The sequence below is a fragment of the Hypomesus transpacificus genome, chromosome 15, assembly GCF_021917145.1.
Source record: "Hypomesus transpacificus isolate Combined female chromosome 15, fHypTra1, whole genome shotgun sequence".
In the NCBI taxonomy this organism is placed as follows: Eukaryota; Metazoa; Chordata; class Actinopteri; order Osmeriformes; family Osmeridae; genus Hypomesus; species Hypomesus transpacificus.
Window position 1 is genome coordinate 11,055,417 of NC_061074.1, and position 27,470 is coordinate 11,082,886.

General features: G+C 47.9%; 1 protein-coding gene and 1 long non-coding RNA gene across 2 annotated transcripts in view; one reads left to right on the forward strand and one right to left on the reverse strand.

Moving 5' to 3' along the window:
- The window catches only part of kirrel3b (kirre like nephrin family adhesion molecule 3b), a 48,810-nt gene extending 28,366 nt beyond the window's left edge, over positions 1-20,444 (forward strand). Inside the window, 10 exon segments of the mRNA XM_047036588.1 lie at positions 1,120-1,225; positions 7,166-7,314; positions 7,452-7,579; positions 8,224-8,350; positions 12,906-13,006; positions 14,166-14,364; positions 15,601-15,708; positions 16,418-16,527; positions 17,308-17,394; positions 19,929-20,444. Coding sequence (XP_046892544.1) covers positions 1,120-1,225; positions 7,166-7,314; positions 7,452-7,579; positions 8,224-8,350; positions 12,906-13,006; positions 14,166-14,364; positions 15,601-15,708; positions 16,418-16,527; positions 17,308-17,394; positions 19,929-20,399 — 1,586 coding nt within the window. The 3' untranslated portion in view covers positions 20,400-20,444.
- The window catches only part of LOC124478335, a 39,177-nt gene extending 11,963 nt beyond the window's left edge, over positions 1-27,214 (reverse strand). Inside the window, exons 1-2 of the long non-coding RNA XR_006957224.1 lie at positions 26,920-27,214; positions 24,564-24,739 (exon numbers count right to left, since the gene is read on the reverse strand). This is a non-coding gene — a long non-coding RNA (uncharacterized LOC124478335). The remainder of the gene's footprint in view (positions 1-24,563; positions 24,740-26,919) is intronic.
- Between the last annotated feature and the right edge of the window lie 256 nt (positions 27,215-27,470).

Sequence of the window (27,470 nt, forward strand, 5' to 3'; positions counted from 1 at the left end):
TTTTTTTACAATTTCTTTTTCGACACATTCAGAAATGTGCAGACGCCCAGCAGGAGTCGATAGAGATATACAGCTCGCTCAGAAAGAACTCGCGTGTTGCCACTATGAAATCCCACAATGCATTGGATCTTAATAAGGGAGATGTGTCCCTTTGGAAAGAATGGAGACACATCGAAAAGGAGTTGGGAGACGAAGAAACGCGCCGTGAACCCTACCAGGGGGATGCTGCTGGTTCCTGGAGGAAAAGGTCACCTCAGCAGTTCTGAGTTCCACTAGCGACAGTTTTGAACCACCATTTAAACCTCACGGCCCTGCAAAAACCTCTGTGAAACCACCTCCTTTTCAGCGCGGGCAGTTTGCAATACAAATAAATGTAGGAATAATAATTCTCTGCATATGTAGCCGGGGAAGATCGGTTACAACTCGTTCCCCAGGTATGTATACAGGCCGCGCGTGCTAGCTCTTTGTTAGCATAGCTGCTAGTGGCCGCACCTGGGCTAGTGTAACCGCCTCCGACGGTTGCGCGGCAGCGTCTGTTACTTCAACAGTGTTAATATATAAACTGTCTGAACAATTCACTTAGGGTAATGACGTTTCAGAGCCGGAGCTCTGGGGATTAGAACGTATATCTTCAAAGAACACTGCACACCTTTGTCATTTAGGATGAATTAAATAGCTGTTTATTGAATTAGTATTATCTTTGTATTTGTTATTTTAGTGAACTGTTTTATTTGTGGTTATCTCAGTGGTTGTTCATTAATGTAATTGTGGTGGAGTGCTTAGTGGGCAAATCACATCATTTCAATTCATTCCTATTTGCAAATCACCAATTACTGAAAAACTCATTATCAAGACTTTTTAAACGCTTGCTTTGATTCTGGGTTTTCTTCTTCTTTCATGTTGCTAATTAACATGTTCTGGGGAAAAATGGAATAGGCAGCATCTTCCAACACCTGTGGAAATGATCACACACAGTCCATGCCAGAGGCAGCCAGGGAACTATGGGGGAAAATGAAATGTCAACCTGGTGTCTGTCTCCGACATAGCTCCCGGTCTGTTTGATGAAGTTGTGTTCTGCTCTAATTGGTCGTCTCTGTCTCTGATGCGCTTCCCATACAGACTTGCCGCTTGTCAATCTGTCAGTGGAACCCCAGCCTATCCTGGAAGGCAATCTGGTCAGGTTCTACTGCTCAGCCAAGGCAAACCCCCCAGTGACGCAGTACAGGTGAGAGAACACAGCTATTAGCTATATGTTGGCTTCTTCTGGCTACATTGTCTCTCTGTCTCTTTGTTGCTGTCTTAGCGCTCCCTCCCCCATCCCTCTCTCTCTTTTTCTCTCTCTCTCTCTCTCTCTCTCTGCCACCCACCCCCCTCCCCCCATCCTCTCCCCCAACTCCCAAAAACCCAATTTCTTTTCGCTGTCTGTCTTTTGAAAACCCCATTAGTAGTTGCTCAATGAGAGAAGCATTGTGGCAATGCCGTTTGTACAGTACTCAGGCCGCGCAGGTTCATACACAATGCATTATGCAGTGACCTGTAATGAGAAAGAAAAAGAGTGAAATGAACGTCAAATGATACACAAACGTCCACGCTGATTTATGTGGCTCGTACTTAATAACTCATTGCACTAAGTCAAATGCGGAACTTCACAATTGATGACATTAATCATTGTCAGTGAGCTCTCGTGGTGCCCCACCATAATTTTGCTCCAGAGACACAGATTTTTTTTTGTAGTTTTGTAGAGATGTACAAGGAGTTTAAGAAAAAGAGACAGTTCTGGCAAAGGTCGTCCCGGGTCCGCGCCTTGGGCACTTCTGGGCAAATGAATATGCTGACTTGTATATCGTTTTCTGTTCAAAGGTGTTGTATTATCCCCAGCACACATGTAGCAGGCAGTGGAGTGGGAGGATGGAAGGAATTGTATTAGATCAGAGCTCGTCTGGCAGGACTAACAGAGAAGTCAGAGTCCTCCAGGGCTGACAGACTTCGAGAGAGGGGGGGGGGGGGGGGGGGGGGGGAGAAGGTAGGATGAAGGTACGTTTGCTCAGGGCTAAGCTGGCATATGGAAGTGTGAACAGTCTCCTGAAGATTTCATAGCAGCTCCCACTTGATAACTTGAACCACTCACGCAGAAAACTGACGTTGGGCCTGAGCTATTTGGGCTTGGCGGCCCCAACCAGATTGGCGCAGCAGAAGAAATAGACGTTCCTCGTTCTCATGAATCTTCCTTTTAGCCTGGTCGAGGGGCGAAGCCGGCGTGATTTGTCAAAGCACTCTTTTCCGTGTGTATACATGGGGTGGGGTGGTGGTGGGGGGGGGTTAAATCAATTGAAGAAGAAGTGGAACAAAATCAATAGCGAAGGGAATGGGCCCACGCTGAATGTTAAAACAGTATCAGGAAATGAAATGGATGTATAGTGCACTTACAGGTGGCGAAACAAAGACATCGCTTGGAAGGATTTGTCCCTTCAGATTGGAACCGCCCCTTCCCACACACACACACACACACGTACATTGTGGACAAGTAGGTTTGCGTCGATTGTGTCCTCTTGGAAAACAGTGACAAACACTTCTGTCGTCGCCATGCTGCGGTATTTCGGTGCACAGAAGTGACATCTCTTCAATGTACCTGAGGGCCGGGAAGGAATGGCAGTTGAGATGACTTTTCCTTTGAGGGCTGGGAAACAATGAATGTAATGAGCTGGGAGGTGGAAGGGGTGGATTTGGAGCGGTTAAGAAAGGCCCACACTGGCAGGATCCCATCAATGTCAGTATCCACCCAACGAAAGCCTGTTATTTTCCCGTTCCAAGGCATGTAATACGCCGCTAGACTGCGGGTGGTGTTATATTCTGCCTGTCTTCTATTCCGACGGCTCCAGATTCATGTTCACACTTTGCCACATGATCTTACTCGCCGTCCCTACACGTCTTCACCCACAGCCTGCACCCTGCCGAGAGACGAGACTTCACTAGCCTTCCGGAGCCTTCTTTTCCCTCTTTTCCCGACTTGAGAGACACCCCCCCCCACACAAACACACACACACACCTCTTCCTCCATCCGTCTTCTCCCAGATAGAATTACAGCGGGCGTGTCTCAGCCAGACCCAGGGCAGGGGAGCGTCCCGGCTGTTTGTCAGCGCTAATACACTCCGTCTCCCGCGATCAGATACGACCACGAGGACGGGGCAGTCCTTAGAGCGATGGGCCCCTCTCGCCCACTTCCCCTCCGTGCACCGTCCGTCCCCGGCGGCGCCCCACTCCCCGGCCATCCTCCAGCTCAGCGGGCACTTGAAACACAGAGCCGAGAGGCAGGGGCACCCGGTCGGAGGCGCGGAGATTCCTGCTGCCCACGATGCGCGGCGATGGACGAAGTTTCGCTTGAGACGAGGACGGGAAAACGAGATCCGTCTCGGGGGGAAGGAAGAGAGAGAGAGAAAATATGGCGTTACCTTATGGGGGAGAGGGTGGGGGGGAGGGCTAGTAAGAGAAGACTGTGGACGAGGAACGGGGGTAGGTGTGTGGGGGGGGGGGGGGGGGGGGGGGGGAGAAGACGAGTCAATGAAAAGTTATTCAGGGTTTCTTTGATTCGGAGTGCGTTGGTGTGAATCGAGGTGTTGGAGGGCCAGCCGCGGGGCGTCTTTTGAGATGCCCGTCGGGCTGAGGAGGAAAGGGTTTACGTCAACGACATCCTGGAACCCCTGTAACGCATGCACGTCTTCCCCGTGAATCAAATAACACCAAAGAGAAAGACAGACAGAGAGGGAGAGGCCGTGAGGGAGAGAGAAAGAAAGAGAGAGAGAGACTGAACAAGAGACTGACACATTCAAGTCCCTCATCTGAACGTTTCATTCCAGAAACAAACCCAGGCCCCTTCTCGGGCACGCAGACGCAAACAGCGTCCCCAATTCTCCCCCCGGTTTAACAATTATGATGTTGTTGTTTGCTAGTTTGTCTGTTTTTCCGCACTTCTGCCTCCACTGTGCCTCAGAGGCGGGTAATGAAGAGGTTTGCCGCCGCCACGCCGACATTGGCCCACCGTTTCTGTTTGTTTGTGCGGGCGACCGACGATCCCCCGCCACTCGCTTTGTGCCACCCAGCGCATCCAGCCGTGAGTTTGCGGACGCAAATTGTGTGGCAGAGAGAGACAGAGAGACAGAGAGAGAGAAACAGAAAGAGAGAGAGAGAGAGAGAAAGAGAGAGAGAGAGAGAGAGAGAGAGAGAGAGAGAGAGAGAGAGAGAGAGAGAGAGAGAGAGAGAAAGGGAGAGGGAGAGGGAGATAAAAGGTGGGTGTGGGAGTCGACAGACACTGGTAGCAACAAAGCCGCAGTATTTTTTGCTGTGTTCTGACACTAACGACTCGTCTGTGTTCTTGCTGCTTTGGCTGGTACGCTGGTGATGATTGCCATTCTGGGAAAAAATCTTACTCTTATTTTTGAATTGAGAGGCCCCAAACTGACAGCCATATCTTCTTTGCACACATCCCCAGTTCTTTGGCAGTATATTAGAATGTCATTCACAAATAGACGTGCAATTTTGTTGTTGTTTTTTTCTCTTTCGGGTCACTTTTCATGATGGACCCAATTTCATATCTCATTTTTTTCAGCTTCTTATTCAGAAAGGCGAGAGTGCTTATTTCAACATAAAGACAATGGTCCTTCTGTTAAATGTTACCAATTGAACACTGTTTTTAACATCCTATGCTAATGAAGTAGAGAAAATGTACTCTGATATAGTGTTCCTAACCATGCTGATAATAATCCTGGGGACTGATTTGCCATGCTAATGACAAAGATAGCGCTTTCATTTAATTGAATCTAGTTTACTTCTGCTATATCCCCCTTAATCACACTCAGCAGAGACAAACTGTTTGTGCTCTCGCTGTTCTCTCCCTCCAGCTCCCAACGCTTTCAGACGACGGTGGGCCACTTTATCTTTAAAGGAACAGTGCTCCAACAAACACACACACACCCTCCTTATCTCTCACACACACACACACACACACACACACACACACACACACACACACACACACACACACACACACAGACACACTCACTCACATACGCACTCCTGACTATCACCTTGCTGTCCTACCTAAGTCCCTGAATAGGGTAAGGCTTCAAGTGAGCTTTTGAGTAAGTTAGCTGTGGCCCCTCTCACCTCCCCGTGGAGATGCAGGTGTCTGAGGGAGACAGGGAGCTGGCTATGTTTAGACCCTCTTGGAAGGGGACCAGAACACCAGCAGAGTTCTCACACTCCTTATAGGCTACAGCATTCTGTCACCCTCCCCGCCCTCCCACTCTCTCCCTCCCTCCCTCCCTCACACTCTCTCCATCCCCCCCCATTTCTCTTCCTCGTCCTGTCTCTCTCCCTCCTTCCCTCCCTCTCCTTCTCGCTCCCTCTATCTCTTTCCACTTTGAGCCACAAACTCGAAACCTCAATTTGGGAAAGACTGGATGCTCAGTGCTCAACTCATTCCAGCTTCCACACAGGATCCACTCCAGTATTGTCCTCTAGACCATGTCACATGGACCAATTGTGATTACACCCAGGGTAGCTGCCTCTCTGCCGGTCGTGAGACCTCAACAACCAAAACATGTGGTCCATTCTGTAGCATATATAGCATTACATTTACTTTTAGTCATTTAGCAGACGCTCTTATCCAGAGCGACTTACAGTAAGTACAGGGACATTCTCCCCGAGGCAAGTAAGGTGAAGTGCCTTGCCCAAGGACACAACGTAATTTGGCACAGCCGGGAATCGAACTAGCAACCTTCGGATTACAAGACCCAATTCCCTAACCGCTCAGCCACCTGACTCCGGTGTTTTATGCCGTTTTCACGCACAGCAACCGTTGTTGTATGTAAGCAGCAGCTGTAATTGCCTTCCTTAGGTTGCATTTACGTGCATGCTCTTTCAGGCGCGGACACACACAAACAACAAACGCACACACCCACCCACTTTCACATGCGGTACACACGAGCGCCACTCCAGGATCGATGATGAAGGTGACATAATACAAGCCAAGCACACTCATCTGCCCTCATTGAAATATTTGGGGAAACGCAGGTGTCCCCGAGCACATTAGGCTGACAGAACTCTCAGCCGCTTCGATGGCACAGTGCAGACTCTCCCGGAAGCTCCACTCTCTCCCACAAGAGAAGGAAGAACAAAAAATGCAGAGCACCGAAAATCGACTTGAGCCCAATTCGAATCCTTCTTCACTTTGCTCACTGAATGAATGACGTAAGCCGTTCTCATTTAGATGTTGGCATTTTAGTCAAGAACGGGGCCACATTTGCTCGGGGAAAACACATTGTGTCCCTTGTCCCTTGAAAATAGACCACTGTCAAGAGTTTCTACCAGTCGTATCACACAGCAGTAGATGTCGCATTCTTGAAAGCCGTAGCTGGTCTGAGGTCCAGAAGGTTTCGAACATCCTAGAAAAACACCCAAGACATCCTCATGCCCCCCTGCTCGGGTTTGAATAAATGGCCGCTGTCTCCCACGGCAACTGGGAGCCACCCTAACGCTAGTGTTGTTCGTCGCTTCCCTAAAGGGGGATAAAAGGAGAGTAGGGCGCCGCGTCAGGCATCACTCCAACCCACGCGCCTCTCCCACACGCGACACGACGTCGGCGTGTTCATGTCGGGTGCCTTTGCGCACGCCATAGTCTGTGTCAGGCGCCATTGTCTCTGCGGGGCGCGAGGCGGAAGGGGGCCCGTCCTCTTTGTCATTTCGGGGGGATTTGTTTTCCTTCGCTCGCGCTCGTCTTAACGAGGGACGTGCTGTCTGCCTCTCAGCCGCCGGGGCGCCTGACTCAGCATGGGTGACTGCCGCCGCCGCAAAGACGACACGCTGAAGCCTACAGAAATGATTTATTCGCCGAGCAAAGTTGTACTGTCACAGAGAGGGGGAGGACGGGGGGGGGAGACAGTGTCTTAGTGTGACAACACCACCTCTCTTCTCACATTGCTTACCCACCCTCCCTCCCTCCCCCGTCCCTCCAGCCTGCCATGTCTCCAACAGGTGCAAAGTGTCATCCATCATGCAGGCCGGATGGGGATGACCGGCAGAAGTCGCTCAGCTATTACACGTCGTTGACGTATAGCTCCCGGGTGGCCATGTTGGCCGATCTAATCCTGTCGCTGCTCTGTCCTTTCAGGTGGGCCAAAGGGGGTCACGTGATCAAGGAGATCTCAGGGGACACCTACGAGGTCATCGTGGACCACTCCTTCTTCACCGAGCCGGTCTCCTGTGAGGTGACCAACCCCCTGGGTAGCACCAACATCAGCCGCAACGTGGACGTTTACTGTGAGTCCAGCTGGCTTCCTTCCTCCTGTGTCAGGCAGACAGCAAACCTCGTAGCGGTTGTGGAGCGATTGATGTCAAGGTGAATGTCTTATGGATTCTGTGTCGATTGACCGGGGTGTGTTCGGGCCCCTTTGCAGTTGGGCCCCGGATGGCGGCGGAGCCCCAGTCTCTGCAGGTGGACCTGGGGTCGGACGCTGTGTTCAACTGCGCCTGGACGGGGAACCCCTCCCTCACGATAGTCTGGATGAAGAGGGGATCCGGAGTGGTGAGTATTCTGGCCGCACTGGCAGGCATCTTTGACCCTTTTTCTTTTAAATATCACCGGTCGGGAGTTTTTTGGGGGGAACGTGCAGTTTGAATACCGTGACACCGTGTTGCAATATGTCTTTGCCATGACATTCTAGGTCTTTCCTCCCACTTTGGCCACGCTCGGTTTGCTAGACGCACGACATAGTGCTTTTGGAGGTAGTTTTGTCAATTATTCTCGCAGAGCCTGAGAAAATAGAAAAAAAAATCGAACGCCAGAGGTCATCCATGATTCGGGTGACCAAGCAATGCCCTCACAGCTAAAACCAGGTGTTTGGAAAGAGCCATTAATCCTCAAATGCCGTAGCCGCTCGCTGTGCGGCCTCGTTAGCGCCCTGCTCTTTGACACCTGGCTGGAGATGTGTCGAGGTGAAAGGGGGCGCGCCATTGATCCAACAGAGGCCGGAACACAGGCTCCCTCTCCCTTCATCAACCTCCGAGAGCAAAAGAGCTCTCGGTGTCCTCTGGGCAGGGGCCCCAAAAATTGGATTTTAATAATTGAGGGGCGCTGCCCTTTAAGGCTTTTAATGCTCCGCGGCTGTCTTGAATGTGAAGGTGACCTTGCGCCGGTCGCTCAATGACCCACAAAATCCCCTCCGGCAGGTCCTGAGCAACGACAACATCCTGACGCTCAAGTCGGTGAGGCAGGAGGATGCTGGGAAGTACGTGTGCCGTGCCGTGGTGCCGCGAGTGGGTGCCGGGGAGAAGGAGGTCTCTCTCACCGTGAACGGTGAGTACAGCACCGGGGAGAAGGAGGTCTCTCTCACCGTGAACGGTGAGTACAGCACCGGGGAGACGGAGGTCTCTCTCACCGTGAACAGTGAGTAAAGCACCGGGGCCACCCTGACCGTTTGAAGGGTCAACGCTGCTTAAAAGAAAGCAATTTGTCACCACGGTCATTGCAGATCCTCTCGTGGGGTACCGTAGTGAAAGCTTCCTCTCCATGCGAGGGAACTGGAAAATCATTTGTCGGACAAAAGGAATCGCGATAAAACGGCACGAAAGCAGTGTTTAATCAAGTGTCATCGATGCTGACGCCTTTTAGATAAACACACAAGGCAAAAATAGAAACGCCTCGTCTGGTTTCCAGGTTCTAGACTTATATGTGCCCTCCACACAGGAAATACGCTTTAACGCTGATTAGATTCCAAAGGAAGTCGCGGGGGCCCGGCTTAGAGAGGCAGTGACTGACTAATGAATACCAGAGATGGTGGGAGACCTGGCAACTCTCAAACAAATGACTTCATTACCGCTGCTTGATATTCAGGGAGTGTGCATTAGCGGAGCAGCGGTGGCACAGCAGTGCCACCGGCTCTCCGTTGCAGAACATGCGCGTCTCTGAAAAAACTCCCGCCCCGTTTCCAGTCACCTGGCAGCGGAGAAAATGGATGTTGCGTCTCGGTGAGGTCAGAGCAGTATCTACGCGTTTTTTTCCTGTCCCTAGAAGTGTCGCTAGAGAGCACAATGTATAATGCACTCGTTCTGTGACATTAGTCACCAGTTATTTTCCTAAAGTGCTTGATGTGTGAGATATAAATCCCTAGGACACAAGATGTTATTCAAATTTTTTTTAAATATGATTTCCTAGTCAGACAATTGACAGACTTTACGGTGAGGCTGTAAAAGCACACAGACAGCTCCGGGATATCCAACAAGGGTGGCTCTGGCATTGCTGGAGATATATCCCACAGTGTACTGTAAGCACCTTCTTTGTGTGTGCTTCTGGACCATTCCCTCCCTTTGTTATTCTGGGGAAGATCTGAACTTTAAAGAGAAATCATTACTAATTTAATACCCCTACATCCCCACTGTATCATTTCATCGTGGAATCCTTTTTACTGTCTGGATTTGTAAACAAAACACATCAAAATGCTGCTCCCAAGTTTAGTTTGATGTGGCCTCGCTTTTATGTACAAAGATCCGTTGGGAGTACGTTAGCGAAAACAACGGCCCATAAAAGAGATGATGTACTTTTTGGGGGGGAAATACATATCTTAGCAGAGCTTGTACGACATTCATTGGGAGACGACATCAATCAAAGGAGTAGACGCAAGGTTTTCTGGGTCTCCGCAGACCTCAGTCAAGCCTCGTCTGGCACGTTCAGGTGGCTTTTGTTGCTCCTTTATTTGCTTGTGTTTCACTTCGGTTCTCCTGCCTCTCTCCTGCCTCTTGGCCTGGTTCTGTCGCAGGCAGTCAAAAGCCACTTTATTTATTCTTTCTCACCCCCTGAATAATTGAAGTATTTCTCTTTTGAATCACGAGGGTTCTTGACATTTTTTTGTTTGCTTTGTTGTTATGTTTTATTATGAATTTTCTTTATGTCATACCCTGCATCCTCCTGGCAAATCCGATTGGACAAGCGGGTCCTTTAATGTGGCAGCGCGTGGACGGTCTTGTGCTGTAGTCAGTAGGCTGTTTTAAGTCGTCGTTGCGGCGGTGAAGGAAGCTGCACGCTCAACCTCTCAACAACGCTAATGGAACGTCTGCGACAGTCAATGGAGCTCAATTGATTCTGACAGGCGAAACAGACAGAGAGAGAGAAGCAAAAGGAAGGTGATGTTTACACTGTTCGTAGGGGGGGGGGGGGGGGGGGGGGCAGGGGGGATTGCACGCATCGTTTTGAAGCGAACAAATAAAATGCACGGGCTCGGAGTTTGTCAATATGTTTGTCTTCTGTTGTTGCGTGTCGCTAACTCCCACTTTGCCGACACACAGGCAGAAGAGTCCTCCCTTTCCCCGGGGACGAGTGTCATTTAATTAGAATCAAACAGCTAGCAGGGGAGACCATTTGTGTTCAAGTCACTAATGGCTACATATTGCTCACTGTCGCTAAACATCTCAGTGCACAGGATGTGACTATGCTTTGACATTCGTTAGAATGTGGGTCGACCTGAGTATGTTTTGTATGGCGTGTACAGTGCTGTGTGGTATGTCAATGTGTTGCTTGTGTGTGTGTGTATGTGTGTGTTTGTGTGGGTGTGTGTGTGTGTTTGAGTGTACTAGTCAAAAACATATTTCGGCATTAAAGTCATGTATGCAATGAACACATGCATTATGCATTATTGGAAGGTGCTAGTCTACAAATGGTTGTTTGGGTCACTTGGATACATGAATGTTCAGTACAATGAATGTGTGTATGGGCTGAGGTGTGAACATGTGGATACAGCCGGTGTGGGGGAATGTGTGTGTGTAGGAGAGCGTGTGTGTGTGTGTGTGTGATTATATGCATACTTCTTGAGACAGCCAAAGGAGAGGAAGCACATTAACACATTAATGGGGAAAGCGGGCTTGGGGGGGGTCCTCCCCTCGCAGGCCACCTTGTTGTTTTATCATTATTCTCCTTCCTCCTCCGCTTCTTTCTTCTCCCTTTATCTTCCTCTTCTGGTACCTTTACGCGCTCTGGAAATGTGAATGCCATCCCCCACTCAAACCTACACCGACACCCTGCCAAAGGAAGCCGGTGCAAATTAATTATTCGGTCCCGAGAAAGCGCCATTAAAATGGATACGACCGACTAAGACGGTAATGGAGGACAACAGCTCGGAGGTGCTTTTGAAATGAGCGGCGGCGGAGGCGAGGCGGCGGGAACATCGCACCTTCTCTCCGAGCGAACGGCGCGCACTTCCAGTCGGCTGCGGAGACGTCCTCTGACGCGTGCTGATGTGGAATCAGACTGTGAAAGAGCACGTCAGTGCCCCCTGTGCCACGCACGCACGCACAAGCTCGTGTCGCACGTCCGTGGCCCTGGCGCGCTCGCAAGTGTACGCACGCACACACACACGCGCGACTCGCCGAAGAAATACGTCTGCAACAGTTGCAACCGGGGTCGGCTGACCGGTTTACCCACGTGGCTGTGTCACACAGCACCACTCGCCGATTCTTTTGTTTTGTGCTCCCGCCGTGTAAACAGCACACACACACACAAGCACCAACATGTGTGAAAGCATACACAAACACACACACACACACACACAAACTCCTGTTTCAGTACAGGAGCCATCCTATCCCAGCAGTCTGAGCCAGAGAGATAAAGCCATCTAATTATATTCCTCATTTGCAGGACTGATCCACAGAGCAGATTCTCCCCAGACACCAGCACCAGCCTTGGGCAGCCCAGGAGGAATTGATCTGAGTGTGTGTTTGCACACGGGAGCTCATTCTAGAAGCACGCACGCACGCACACACACCTAGGCACATACTCCTCTCCACACGCCTACAAACACCCTCCACACACGATCACATGGGGAAAAAAAAGAAACAAAGAGAAAACACACACACAATGCTTATCCACATTGGTATTCATTCAGAGAAAAACATGCCTGTACACATCATCGCCTCTCAAGAACACGCAGAAACACGCACACACACATATTTATACATACCTGCTAGTTTTTCTTTGGAGCTCCCATTAACTTTTATTCTGTCAGCCAGCTTTAGGGAGGCAGCGAAACAGTACCGTATCTCAGCCACTCGCTAACTCAAAGTAGCCAATGCCGTGCCGTATATACAGTATATATATTTTTGGCTGCAATCATTCCACGGCAGCCTTCTCCTCCCAATCTCCAGTAGCATACCAAGACGCCATCTGCCAGATTCTCATTAAAATGCAAATGTATTTTAATAAGAGACAGGTAATAAACTGCAATTATGTATCAGCAGAGAGATGCCGGGGTGCTGCGCGAGGCCTGTTGGTGGAAGGTTGCCGTCTAGCTAATCAAGTTATACCCCCCCACCTTTAACCTCCCTCTAACCAGTTCTCTTGGGCCCGCGTTTTGTACTGGGCTTCTGGGCTCCGCCTTTTGGTCATTGGGAGTAAGGAGGGCCCTATCCCATGATACAACCGGTCTAGGTCAAAGGTCAGGGCTCCTCCTCAGGATGTGTGGAGACTTCTCGGGGGGGGGGGGGGGGGATCCACCACCTCCAACCCCCCCCCACCCTGTTTTCAGGGTGTTAATGACGGCACGTGGAACTGAGCCGGCGCCTCTTAGCCTTTGTGACACTTATCTCAGTGGAGGGAGAGCGACATCAACAAATCACGCGGGTCATAAATCGACCGTTGGCTCGATGACAATCGACTCCCGCTCGGCACCCTTCGTCCGGGGCCCCGCCGCGCGGGGGGCTCGAACGGGAGAGAACGTCGCTCGGTTCAGCTGTTCTCCCACTGGCAACAGAAGACAGACAGCCCTCAAACTCTTGACTGACGTCTGCAATGGAATAGAATGTGGCCTCTAGTCTAGCCGTCTGCTGTATCATGGTTGAGACTGTGTGCTGTGTGTGGTTCCCAGGCCCCCCGACCATCTCCAGCACCCAGACTCAGCAGGCTCTACACGGGGAGAAGGGCCAGATCAAGTGCTTCATCCGGAGCACTCCGCCTCCAGACCGCATCGTGAGTAAATGACAAATCAAGTTATTTTTCTCTCTCTTTCTTTCTGGGAGGGTGACAGACGATAATCACGTTTTGTACCCTTTCTCGACATCGAAAACATTCATTTCCTAGGGAAGGAACGCTTTACAGGGGGAGTATATTGCTTGTAAGAATAGTCCATCATCATCAACAGATCCCAGTAGATTGTGTGTCGTGGAATTATTTCGCTCCATGGCTAAATACAGTCGAAACCAAATCATGTTGAATGTCTGTGCGGATTGGTCTGTTAATTGTCTTCAGTGTGCCCTGACAAGACCCCTGATGTCTCCGTAGTGAACCGTCTAATAAACACATGCAATAGATATCATTTGAATGGATAGAATGCCATTCCAAGTCATTTGTTTTTGCATGAAGGGTATGGAGCATAGCGGGCTTAGACCCCTTCATTTCTCATTGAATGCATGCTTCTGTTAGCACAGATCCCATTAAGATTTATGGCCCTTAGATAAACAGCCGAGCTAGCGTGGAGCCCTCTCAAGTTTCAGTATAAGCTGTGGGAATGCGTGTGTTTGTACGCGTGTCTGTTTGTTTTGCGTGTGTGTGTGCGTGTGTGTGTGTGTGTGTGTGATTTCCATGCTGCGTGTGCTAATGTGCGTTTTGTGTTTTGGTGCCCAGCCCCAACTAGCTGCATAATTAATATTCTGTTGATTTGATGGGAGGTTCTGAACTGACAGCAGAAGCTCTGCAGGGCTTAGAGGGATCTGAGCAGGATTTCCTGTTCATCACTCGTCAATAGGTCTATATACACAAAGGGTTCAGAGACCTCAGTCCCCTAGGCCACAGTATTACAATTCAGGGTATGACTTTTAGGTTAAGTTCAGTGTACTTGGTAAAGCTCCTCATTTGGACTTACACTTCTTTGAATGAGAAGTGCAATCGTTTTTTTTTTTACAAAACTTGCCGTATTTAAAAGTTAATCATGACTGTTATATAACTGGTAATCATGACTGTTATATAACTGGTAATCATGACTGTTCTATAACTGGAAATCGGGACTGATATTTACGTAACTGCTAATCATGACTGGTATCTAACTGGTAATCATGATTGTTCTATAACTGGTAATTATGAGGGAATCATTAAGGAACACTCACCATGTGGTGTAACTCCCTGGCTCCAGGCCTGGTCGTGGAAGGAGACGGTGCTGGAGTCTGGGACGTCTGGCCGCTACACGGTGGAGACGGTGTCCACCGAGGAGGGCGTCATCTCCACCCTCACCATGAGCAACATCGTCCCGGCCGACTTCCAGACCATCTATAACTGCACGGCGTGGAACAGCTTCGGCTCCGACACCGAGATCATCCGGCTCAAGGAACAAGGTGGGAGCCAAGGTTCGACCAGGTTTCCACCTTCTCTTCTTTGACGTGTGCCCGCCCAGCCTAGAGTAGTGTAGCGGACCCCTGTGGCCCCCTGCGGTGCCGAGACGAGCGTGGCGCGTGCGTGCGCACTTGTGTGTGCGTGGCCGTGCTTGGATGTGTGCCGTGCGCAAGTGTGCAGCGGAACGCGTGTTTGCGTATTACTGTTAGCTCTGATGCGTATGGAGGCTGGTAAGGTCGAAGGAGTTCCAGTGGGTTACTATCGACCTATGGCAGATATGGATATAAGCATAAGGCGCCACGGAGAAACACGTCAGCTACGACATGCATTTCTATGCATCTGATACCACTGTGCCTGTCATCCAAGAACCTATTTAGAACAATGCGTGTCTAATCTTGGAAACAGCCAGCACACAGCCAGAGCCTTGGTAATTACAAAGGTCATTGGGCATGTATTTTTTTGATGTATTTATTTATAAATGATAATTGCACAATAAATTCCAAGCAAATTAATTTTCCTCGCGAAGAGAAACCACCGCTCAAGTAGATACGGAATTGAAGACCTCTCAGCTGGGTCAATTGTCGGTTAATAAACATAGACATGCTTGTGGTGGTTGTTTTTTTTTCTTCAGTTCTCGATGCACTGTTTTTAACTTTTCAACAAAAGTTAAAAAAGGGGAAAAAAGTTGAGCCTCACTCCGGGTGGTGCATAGCTTTTTATTTAAAAAAGGGACAGTGATTAGTGACGAAATTAACTAGGCATTACTGATGAGAAAACAGAACTGTGGTGTAGCTTTGTGCTGAAGGTAGAGAGGTGGTAATTAATAAAGACAAGATGCTCCTGCCTTCATTAGAGAGGCAGCATCGGAAACGAACGTACTGAAAGACTACCCATCTATCGCCACTTAAGCACTCACTGAAAATAATTGTCAACCCTTCCGTGAAAGAGAATGACTTGAGTCTTCCGAAAGGAGAATTATTACAAGTCTTATGTCGGATTCAAACTGCCTGTCTGAGTAAGACGGTCAGTTTTGCCGATGTGCAGATACAGGTTTTGACGGCCGCAATCCCTTTCCAAGACTTGTCCACAGTCTGTGTATTTTCCTCAATGTCTGTTTTTTGTATTTCCCTGTTTGTGTCTGTGCACTGTTGTTTTTGGTGTGTTTGCTGGTATGTGGTTGCACGGGTGGTCTTTCCGATGTGTCATTGTAGAAGGACGTGTCCTTTTGTCTCCCGCAGAGTCTCTCCCGGTGGCGGTCATCATCGGCGTGGCCGTGGGCGCCTTTGTGGCGTTCATTGTCCTCATGGGCACCATCGGAGCCTTCTGCTGTACGCGCTCTCAGAGAAGTGAGTAACCCTTCCAGCTGCTTCTACGCTCGCATGGCAACGCAACTGCAAAAACAAAGCATTGGTTCCTAGACAGAGACAGCCAGGATGTATTGCCTCATGCATTGTCATTCCAGTTCCGAGTTACGTTCAAGTGCTCTCGCGCCACCCTGTCATTCTACTGTTCTGTAATCCTTCCCCTCATCCTGCTCCATGCTCCAGACGCCACTCATTACAGTGACTCAGGTCAGAGCTAGTCAGCCCGTTAGCGCTTTCCTCTCAACACTGTGCTGCGTTCAAGTGCGAGTCCCCTTACCAGTGTTCAGCATGTTGTCGTTGTATACCACAGAGGATGCGCACCTGGTTATGCCCTCACTGCCCGTCTCCATCTGTGCTCACCAGAGAGAACTTGCAAGCAAAATTAAAACAGAAAGTAAGACTTTGTTATACGCCAGTATCATCCGAATTTGTCCCAAATGAGCCGCCGTACTGTCAAGGACTGTGTGAGATGCGCTTATGTATGCAGATAAGAAAAAGAAAACTAAGTGGATTAATGCATCTCTTGCTGTGTATTGTTTGAGATACGGGGACTTTCAACAAGCACACCATGGGGGATTTTGAAGTCTATTGTGTATGAGACGAGTGGGTGGACGTGGGTTGGTCTTGGTAAATATTGGCTTTTCTCCGCAAGTTTCCATTCATCGATAACGTCCTGGTTTTTGTCCCCCAGATTTGAAAGGGGTGGTGTCGGCCAAGAACGACATCCGCGTGGAGATCGTCCACAAGGACCACAACGCAGCCCGGGAGAACGAGGAGCACGCCGCCATGAAGCAGCTCATGGTGAGTGTGAGTGTCCCCGCCTACTTTTTCCGTTTCCTGTATTTCTATTTAAAAGTATGTGACTTCCTGTGAGAGGGGGGGGGGACCGGGGGACGACACACGACACAACCGAACATTCCCACTTCCATGGGTCGCTTCATAGTCACAGTTTATGAATGCTAATTATCTCCGCTGATGGTATTCATAAAAGCAGTTCCGACAATATGAATAATGGACTAGGGGAGAGGTGTTTAACGATACCCTGTGATCACGGCCTATATTTAGCAACGGGGCGAACCCTCTTTCTTTGGAGAAGCGGTAGCACCCGAAACGTATCTTGTGTTTGAGGGGCCGAGGGAGTTTTAATTACACCTCGTCGTTACTCCTATTCAAAATTCCAACCGACTATTTCTGGCAGTGCAGAAATGCTGTGCTGTCATGGGCTTGAGGGCAAGGCAGTGTTTTTCAGCAGGAGGGTCCTACATAACCCATTCCCGGATATCACTTTGCCCGAGTTAATATACTGTAGTTGTTGGAGAATAAGCCAAGATACCGTATTAATCTGCATTTCACAAATTGGATTCACAGATATATTATTTATACATTCACCTTCCTGCAGTGAAAGTCCACCGTTTCTGAATATCCTGACAAGGTTTGGAGAAAATATTCCCCAGCTCTTGGCTCTGAGTGCTGTATATTGACCTCTGTGTTGCCGACGACTAACAGAAGCTGAGATTCTGCATCCTCTCGTGTTCTGATTTGTTCTTTTTTTTTTCTTTCTCTCTCCTGGTTGGCTGGCAGGTGGAGCGGGGAGAGTTCCAGCAGGAGTCGGTGCTGAAGCAGCTGGAGGTGCTGCAGGAGGAGGAGAAGGAGTACCAGCATATCAAGGTCGGCCTTCAGAAACGACGAGAGGTGGGGGGGGGGCATGGGGGCGGGGGGGTGTGAGGCGCGAGGAGACCAGGTGCAAAGGGGCTCCAGGGAGGATGAAGCAGGGTCCTTCAGGGTGGGTGAAAGCTGGGATCACGTCAGTCGGAAAGAAAAACAAAACAAGTATGTTACTTCTAAAGCTTCGGTTCAAATCTTAAAATGGTGGACTCACGACGGGTACGAGGTATGGGGGTCATGTACAGTCATCGGGACTTTGGCCTGTGGCAAAATGAATCCAATTAAGGCGGTATTTCGATTTGTTTGATCAGCATCAAAGGTGGTGGAAGGAATAAGGAGCGTTTGGGCCCCGTAGCTCCAAAGTGTTCTGTTGAATGCTAAAAGAACGCAGACTCCGTCGACACACTTCTTCGAAAGCAGCTCTTCACTTAGGCGTTATGAGCTGGGTTGGTATGCACCAGAGTACGCAAAGAACACGAGCCCAATGTAGTTTGAGTGTCTTCAAAGGGATCTGGGTAGGAACGTCGATGGATAGCCGTGGCACAAGAATCCTAATTTAGACAGACGAACACTGTTAATGCAATCCCCCCGCCAGACAGAGAGTCATCGTGTAATCATAATATTCATCAGACACACTTCGACAAACGGCAGTTTATTGTTGCACGTCTGTAATGAGAGTTCACCATTTCTGCAATCAAACCCGCTTAGGAAGTGGAAACAAATTTAAGAAGGGGCCAAACGTGTTAAGCCAAAACCAATCATTTCTCATTCTCTGCTGTAATTGCCTTTACATTCCCTGCACAGCGATGGAATAGCACTTTAATAGGACTAACATTAAGTGAGAGGTTGGCGCGCAAGCATTACAATTGCCTGTGCTCAATCAGCAATGCTTAACCGAGAGAATTCTCATCTGTTTGTGCCGAGGATCCACCATGGTTTGGGAGACAAGCAAACAAGCGGTGCTACAAGGAGTTTCACCCTGTCTGCATGAAGACAATCAGACCTCCCTGAGAATGGGCTGACTTGATGAACAAGAGATATACTGCATGATGTAGTCGTGACCACAGCACAGCACTCCTACGTGCACAGCTGGATGAAAATGTTATTCCACCCCGTTTGCCATCCTTCTTATGCAGCCTGATGGGCTCCATCTTGCTTCATGAGAAGCAGTTCCTCATGGGGGGGGGGGGGGGGGGGGGGGGGTATAAGCTGTAGCTGAACTGAAGGCAAACGTGTCAGTGTGTGTGTGGTCCCTAACTAGTGCCCCCCTCCTGGTTCAGCTCCGTGGCAAATCTCTTAATTAAAACAAGTCACCGCACGTGCAGTTCATGGCACAATGACTTGCCACAACCACACCTCACACATTTGCACACACCGATGACATCTAGAGAAGTGTCTGCCATGGAACTGTACCTCTAAAGGAAAGAGACAAACACACAAACACCGGCCCCGACCGTGCAAAAGCTGACTCCCAGCAACGCGGCACTGCCCGACCCAGACACACAGCTCAATTCTGGACGTTGTCCACAGAGATTCACTCCGGCGTTTCACCAAAAAAAGCCTTTCAGCGAGAGAATGGCAAATCTTGTCCCATTTGTTTATGCCATTGTTAGAATGAATGTTAACACCCCCCCCCCCCCCCCCTCCTCCCCAAAGCCAGGGAGTATTCCTGCTTGTGCTGCCAGCATACCTGCTCCCTACAGACGCGGCTCTTTTGATCCACGCTGATGAGAGTGTATGGGAAGAGAGCAGAGGGGACCGGGGACGAGATAAGGGCCACACAGTCCCCGTCGTCTGATAATGACGCACATGACGAGAATTGTCTCAGGTTGTCATGGTAGAGAGTCCTTTTTTTCCGCGCTGATTAGCATTCCTCCTGTGGGATTCGGCATTGTTGCTCGCCGAGCTTGACATTTAACACTATTCTCCAATCGTTATGGCAACGTGGGACGCATAGCAACAGGACAGGCCCTTGCCTGAATTTGTAGACAACAAGGCTGGCAACCATGGCTACAGAAGTCATTTAACCACCGAATGTAGCCACCTTTTCTTTGGGTGTTTTTTTGTTATGTACAACCGTTTTGGGTCCAATTAAAATGAGACTGAACTTTTGCGACGTGTTGAGTGCCAAATTGTGAATCATCAAGGCTTGCTTAATTAGGGAATAACATGATTTTAAGGTTTGGCTTGACTCTGTCTAAATCAAAAAACAAAGCTCGGAGACAGCTTTTAGCAATTCCAAGCTATCTAGCTAGTGAGTCACAACAGGCTGCTTCCTTATTTATTTGCTCATTTGAATAGTAATTAATGCCAGTTTGACCTTGACACCGCTTAAGCTTTGAATGGAATAAATACATATAAATGAAGGGATAATTCAACTTTTCCTTTGTCTGTTTCCCACTGGGGATACACTGCATTCCACATCCTCTGCTGCCACACCGAAAAGCAACTGGACTTAGTTTCAGTCGTTTTTATCTTGCTCCGTCATCGAGCCTACTTCCAACCACTGTGTCTTCTGTTGCTCCTCCACCCAACAGGACCCCACCAACGGCTACTACAGCGTCAACACCTTCAAGGAGCACCACACACCCACCATCACGCTGGCGGGAAACCAGACGGCGGAGCTGCGCAACCCCGCCGCCACGGGCACGGTGGGCAAGCAGCGGGTCCCCACGGGTATGTCCTTCACCAACATCTACTCCACGCTGGGCGCGGGCCCGAACCGCCTGTACGACTACAGCCAGCGCTTTGTGCTGGGCATGGGCAGCAGCTCCATCGAGCTGTGCGAGCGCGAGTTCCAGAGGGGCTCGCTGAGCGACTCCAGCTCCTTCCTCGATACGCAGTGCGACAGCAGCGTGAGCAGCTACAGCAAGCAGGACGGCTACGTCCAGTTCGACAAGGACAGCAAGGCCTCCGCCGCCTCCTCCTCCTCCCACTACTCCCAGTCCTCGTCCCAGAACTCGGACCTGACCAGGCCGCTGCAGAAGCGCATGCAGACACACGTCTGACCCGACCCCTGGAGGAAGTGTGGGTGTGGGTGTGTGCGAGATGGGGTAACAAGCCTTTCCTCACACACACACCCCCCCCCCCCCCCCGCCCCAGAGGTTCTGTGTTTGTGGGAGAACCGGAAATGGCTATCTTCAGCTTTCAGCCTCTTCAGACTTCTTAATGGTCCAACCTTTTGGATCAAGAAGCCTTTATGTCCCTCATTATGTCCATTTTCTCCCCCACTGCTAAATAGATGATCTTTTCAAAAGTTCCTGGCACCTAACCAGAGTAGTGCCACTGACGAGAGTTGCCATCAACTACAAGGTTAATGTGCTGAATTGGATAGAAAAAGTATCATTTGGCCGAAGACTTAGATGCCCTTGAAAGGAATGTTGAATATTACATGACAATCAAGCAGTTTCGACTGGTGTCTTTAGTACGTTTGTCCTACTTCAGTCAGCCATTTTTACTTTCAGTCCATTTGGTTAAGAAGCAGCACAGGCCCCTCAAATACAGGAAATGATTGCCGGAAAAGGTGCTCTCTTTTAGTATCCAAGCACACCAGTGAATGTGCTGTGTACTGTATGTTAGTTGTCAAAGTGTTTCCTGTTTCCCTCTAACGTCTACACACACACACACACACACATACACACACACACACAAACACTGAATTTAAGCTTGACTGATCTAACTGGATCCCCTGAGTGGGTGGAGGAAGAATTTGCCTTCACACTTGCCAAACAATTAAACAACGCCTGTCTTTTCTCCTCCCCTGAACAAAACTCTCAGTACTTTGCAGATAAGGAGGGCCAGATATCTCAACCGAAAAGACTCAGTCATTGTTTCACAGTTTGCCACTCTGAGATAGAAGAATATCAGTGTACATTATGCATCTTCCTTTCCGTTGCATTATTTTCCCTTTGCTGGTTGATTTTGCCTGTTTTGAGGACTATCAGGAAAGTACTTTGCTCACGTTTTCCTTGCCTTGAGTTCAACTTTTTTCGAAACACCGAAACATTTTAAAAAGACACAAACTTTGGATTCCGGAAACTGTACGGGACGAGTTCTCGTCGGGGATGTGACTCCGTTGTCCTGACGTTACTGCAGAATATTAGGCTCCGCCTCTGAGGAACGGGCGTTGACTCTGCACCCTGTGTAATGTGAAGCCTCTCACATCAACGCATAGTCATCAACAGCCCATTCACGTGGACAGGTTTACCTGTGGAAAGCGAAATGTAACACGCCACTTTTGCTCATTATGCGGCTTTCCCATGCGTTGTTGAGAACATGTGACACAAGGGATGCTTCAATAAAACTGTAACCTTTTTTTCTGTGATGAAAGATGTAAAAAAAGTTTTTTTTTTTTCCTGCTTTAACCTTTTAATGTCCATGTGGTTGCCATTGAACTGCTATAAACACGCTGGCTGTTTTAAGTGGGCGTATCTACCTTCTTGCCATGCTTGTTGTCATTTTTAGTTGGAGAGATTACAGCGCATAGAAAACATCCAACCCCCAGTAATCAGACAAGCACTTGTACGGTAGAGTCACAGTACCTCACCACTGTTAAGAACCCTGCACAGTCGTTGGGCCACTTAGTAAAATGACTCACATGCATGTCAATCACAATTGTGGCTCAGCCGAGTAACCGAGGTGAAACGAGAGAGGGGACAGTTAAATCTCTTGATCCATCCAATGACTGAAAGGCCGCCCTACGTCACAACACAAAATTGGGAAACGATGAACAGGTTCCGCGTTTTCTAAGCTTAAGTAAAGTTCCTGTGCAGGTCTCCTCTATGGATGTGTGTAGCAGGCTAGATAAGCTTCACATCTCAAGGGCTTTTCTTTTGCCTCTCTATTATTCCGATCATTTGTCTGCAGGTCACCCCGGCAATTACATCATGTGTTACATCATCACATTGAGCCATTAGCAGCCTATAAAAGCCATTTGCTTGTGGGCTTCAGTGTCTGGTCAGACCTGGCTTTACAGCATCAAATTGACCTGTATTTGATCAAGCATTAGAAGGCTAAAGGCTATAGTGCCAGGAAAAAGGCAATTTCTAGGGGTTTTCTTTAACAGTAATACACTATTATGTACTTAATAGCAGATTCAGAGTAGCAATGATGATGTCATTTGTGGAAAATTGAATCTAAAACGGAACACCCTTCTAGTATTTTATGCTATAGTATAGCCTTTCGACTGCTTGGCCTACAGATCCATGTACAATACAGTACTGCCGTGGATAACTTGGGTGATGTGTTCGTCCGGCAGAAACTCGCTGAAACAATGCTTGTTGTTGTGTCCGAAACACAAGGGAAATACATCTTTAAGAAAAGCAAGCAAGTTGTTGCTGTTAGCACTTTACATATGATTATATTTGAGGCATTTCAATGGGGTTTTCTACTTGAGTGGTGGTGCTTTTGACTGTAATTTTACAAATGGATTGGCGCCCATTGTACGGCTTAAATACAAACAGGTCTGTTTCAATGCTGATAATCCTGCTTGGCGCTTAGCACTCTGTATATAAATCTCTAACGCTCTCTGTATATAATTTTGCTGTTATTTCTTTTTCTCAGTCAGTTTCAGTGTATTGGAGGACAACAAATCCCCTCGCCATCAATATTGTACAGACAGACAATCATTTATTTGTCTTTCTTTTCTTCTTTGTTTTTTGTTTTTCTTACAGTGCTTCTTTTTTTCTGCTCAAACTTTCATTGGCATCCTCGACCTAGCTCGTCTTTGAAAAATAGCGGTTGGTTTACAGGTTTCTCTTTGTGGGGGGGAAATGCTTCATTGGAGAGTCAAAGGCTACAAGCTAAGTGGCTGAAGGGATGGGGCAAAGGAAGTGGTCAAGAGGTGAAGAGTGTATTTGCGTATCAGTTGAAAAAAACAACATTTGGAACCGTAGCTGGTTCCTCTCTTCCAGAAAAAAACCTGTTTCTATCATTTTGGTTTTGGAAGCCTACTTTGGGTGTTCTGCACCAGTAGTGCAGAAACAAGAGTTATGGAAAGTTGGTAACATCTATCACAATAATGTTGTCCCCCAAAGTATCGCTTATAGAAAGCTGGTCTATTGAGAGATGAGATTGACAGCCCTGTTCTCCAAACCCTTCAGGGGGATAAGATCAGGCTGTTTCTCTAAAGATCGTGCAGGTCCTCTGTCTGTGTTCTTCTTGATGCTACACGTCCATTCATCCGAACAGAATGCTATTCCCAGAGCAGAACACCCAACACTGCATGGATGAATAATTGATATGCCAACCTGGCAACCCCAACCCCCCCCCCCCCCCCCCCCCCCATCCGCCTCCTGTTACCACGGACAGCTGCGTAACCACAGTGCCATGCCAGTCCCAAAGGGATGAGCGGAGGCATCAAAGCCCGTGTGGGCACCAGTCAGCCTGGCTCACCTGAGGACGGCAGCTCTGTGTGAGGCAGCATCTGCTCCTGGTTGCCAGGTTTGTAAAACTACACCTTGGCCAAACAGATGTATAAACACAGACAATATGACAGCAAGGGGTCGCAGTTCTCTCCCTTGTGAAACACGGGATCCATTTACAGGGATCTGGTTCACTGGAGTAGAGGAATGCAGAACTCATTTTTTTAACAGGAAAAATTGAAGATTGATTGACTGACAGTTTTCCATATGGGCTGTTTCTCGAAGGAGGCAAACATTGGATGTGACTAGTCTCTGATTGGTTGGTAATTCTCTTGTAAAAATGATGGAATTATATCATGTCAGTCATTCAAAACATGTTGCTGTGGCTGAAAAGGGAGATGCAGTTTCTTTCATTAAATGAGAGGATTTACCATTGAAGTCAGAATGCACTGTAAAGGTGCACGTTGAGTTAAGGAATCTGATCATTCACAGTGTAAATTATTTAACCACATTATCTTTTTATTTTATACTGATCAATATGTTGTTAGTACTCCAGCAACACAATATGGCAACAAAAGAGATACATGGACGTTTCAAACAGTCATTATAGATAGTGAGTCAACAACGTATATATACTGCTATGTAAAGAAAATGTCAACTGTACCAGGTAAACCACTATTTTCACGCAGTGGCCCTCTATCTAAGAAAAAAAAGTTGTATTTTACCTGTACTGGTCTGTGAAACTATGATGCTTTTGCTCTGTATATTTGGGGAAGAAAAAAAAAAGATACAAAAAAAGCGATGTCTGACCTTGTCTTTTTTCCAACTTCACATTGCTTCGCTTTGTTGGCATGAGTGGAAATGAGTTGATGTGTCAAGTGAACCGTTGGAGGATGTCTGGTGATTTGGGGCAATAGAAGAGGTCTCCCTGGGCTCCAAAGCACAGTCATTTTCTCAATGTCCTTCCAGATGTTTCTCCCCCCCATCTGGAATGAAAGAAACATAATGAGTTAAGAGAGAGCAGACAGGGAGGATGAGACCTGGGAGATGGCACGTGTTCATACCAAAGAATACTCCCCCTCGTACCACAAACTGCTGTCTTGAAGTCCTGTCAGACAGGCTTCTTTGTGTTGGTTAGTGCGGCGCTGCTCAGACTTACACAGCAAGGACGATTCACAACATCAGAGAGCCAGACAATAGAAGAAACACTTGTTGTTTTTGCACATATGGGGAAGATTCCTACTAAACCACGGGCACTACAACAGCACAGTATAAACCCTTTGTCTTCACATGGAGAATCTACAATAAACGTCAAGGAGTCTCCAGTTGTCTACATAAGCCGGTGTACAGACATGATGTTTTCTTGAATGAACCTAGAATCTTTATGAAATAATTCCATTATTATATCTGATATTGAATATTAGAGAATCCGGATCAATCAGGATCCTGACAATACATGATCTCTTCTACACCCTGATACTTGCTGTGCCCACGCTCCTAATGGTTATCACCCGACCCCAGAGATGAAGGATCACTCCACACACGACTGAGTATACACCAAGATGAGTGGCTGCAGCAGGTGATTCGGTGGTGAATTACCTTCGCTGATAATTGGATTTGAAATCCAATTTGACAAAAGGCGCAAAATTGGAGTGGATGGCAGAATCGGTGCTCGATGTGCTGGAGCACTCCATTACCGTGTTTTTTTACAGACAGCTATTGAAAAAGGCATGGGAGAAGAGGCCAAGAGAGAGGAGAGAAGAAGGTGGGTGTGATGAAGTCGAAGCATGCATTTACCCCCCCCCCCCCATGTTAATTGAATTGTTTATTGAAGAGACAAAAGAGGCTGCTTCCTCCGAAAAACACGAGCGTGTCAGTGACGGCATGAACAGAGAAGCCTGTGGAGTTATTTATGTGTGTGTGTCCACGCCTGTGCGTTTGGATGTGTTTGAGACCCGACGCAAGTGTCTTTGGAAAAGCCTTTGAAAACAGCTGTGTTAGGACAGCTGTTTCAGTATCAGACTCATTTTTCAAAACATCTGTCAAGGCCCTGTTCAAAGTCATACATCAAATATCTTGCTTAAAAGTTGTTCCATACTATTTCAGGCAACAAATGACTTGATGCAGATTGATATTGGGGTTACAGGTGTCTCGGTATAGATGGAGGAAAATAAGTGCCACTTTTGTAGCCAGACTAGATCAAACCAACCTCCTCAATGTAGGAAAGCCATCAATATAATTTGGTTGACACACAATGACAGGACTGGGAGAAACATATTGAAATGGTTATGAACAGCTGCCATATTTGTTCCAAGTACATACATCGCAATGTGTTTTTACACAGTTTGACTATAAACCAGTTGTAGTAGATTCTCTTTTTTTTACCTTGCGAGGGCACAGAAAATTGACTGTGGCAGTACGTCTGCACACATTTTTTACCCAGGGACTGTGGATTGGATGTTAGGAATAGATAAATAAATCTCCACTCGTGATTACAAGACGACTGGAGAGTGAATTTCTGGGAAGATTTTAAATGGATTATTGATCCGATGACCTTTCTCTAGTTTAAGGGTTTTCCAGCCTGTTTGTTCCAGCTTCGTTGACTTAACTCACACTATGGACAGTATTGATTGATCAAACATTAGCTCAGCTTATTGGAGTGTTAATTACCAGCCTACTGTTTGGGCCAGAGGATGTGATGTTGTGAGGATGCGTCCTTCAGAAGGAATGATCTTTAGTCTGCTGTGTCTGTGGCAGCAAGAGAAAATAACCTACATTATTAGGCCTTCATCATTATAATTGTTTCTCAAAGTTTGAGTGAAAAGCAGTATTGAACCGGCTTCATTCTTCATGGCGTGATTCCCTGCTAAATTGATTTCAGGGGCCATTTTCAACATAATAATGCATTGTCCTCGGCATATGAAATTAGAAAAACAAATTAAATCGATACACCATTTTTGGAGCAAAGTTCAAAAACGGCAATTGCAATTTCTGAAGTGTGGCAGATATTCAATTAATTACATTTTCCATCATGCAACCTGAATTCGACAAGGCTCTGGGACTGGAGTGGGGTGGTTCAGACCTTCCTATTGTTCAATTTGGACATACATTAGTCAACACAAACTCGCCAAGCATGCTAGAAAAAAAGTGTCTACCGGTTAATCACCTGCAGGGACTGATGTGCCAGATGCAGCTTCTTGACATAGTTTACTTATACATTTACTGTCCGCGGATGTATTGACATTTTGTAAATGTCGACGTGCGACGTCGCGCACTTTGCATGAGGAAGTGCTCGCAATGTGACTTAGCCAATCGTAAAAAGGAAACTGCGCAGTCGACAATTATCCTTTTCCTAATTAAGTTTTCGTTTGCACTTCAACAGCGAAAGCCCTCTCTAAAGGTTGACTTCCTCAAATTGCTTTTCATTTCGAGTGCATTCAAAACAAATGGAACAGCCAACGGACGTGACATTTGGAGTGTGTTCCTATCCTTGCGCTGGTCCTTTAATCGGACTTACGTAGGCTGCTCTCAAATTTCGTCAAGGCATTTTGGAGAGTGTCACTAAATGCATAAACGTGTATATCACTGACACATGCAAAAGTCGGATTCATAAATCTGAGAACCGGATCTTGTTGGGAACTAATCTGTACATACAGGGGCGCTATATAGGGGGGACAGGGGCCCCCCAAAAAAACAGAAAGACTAATAGAAATTCTA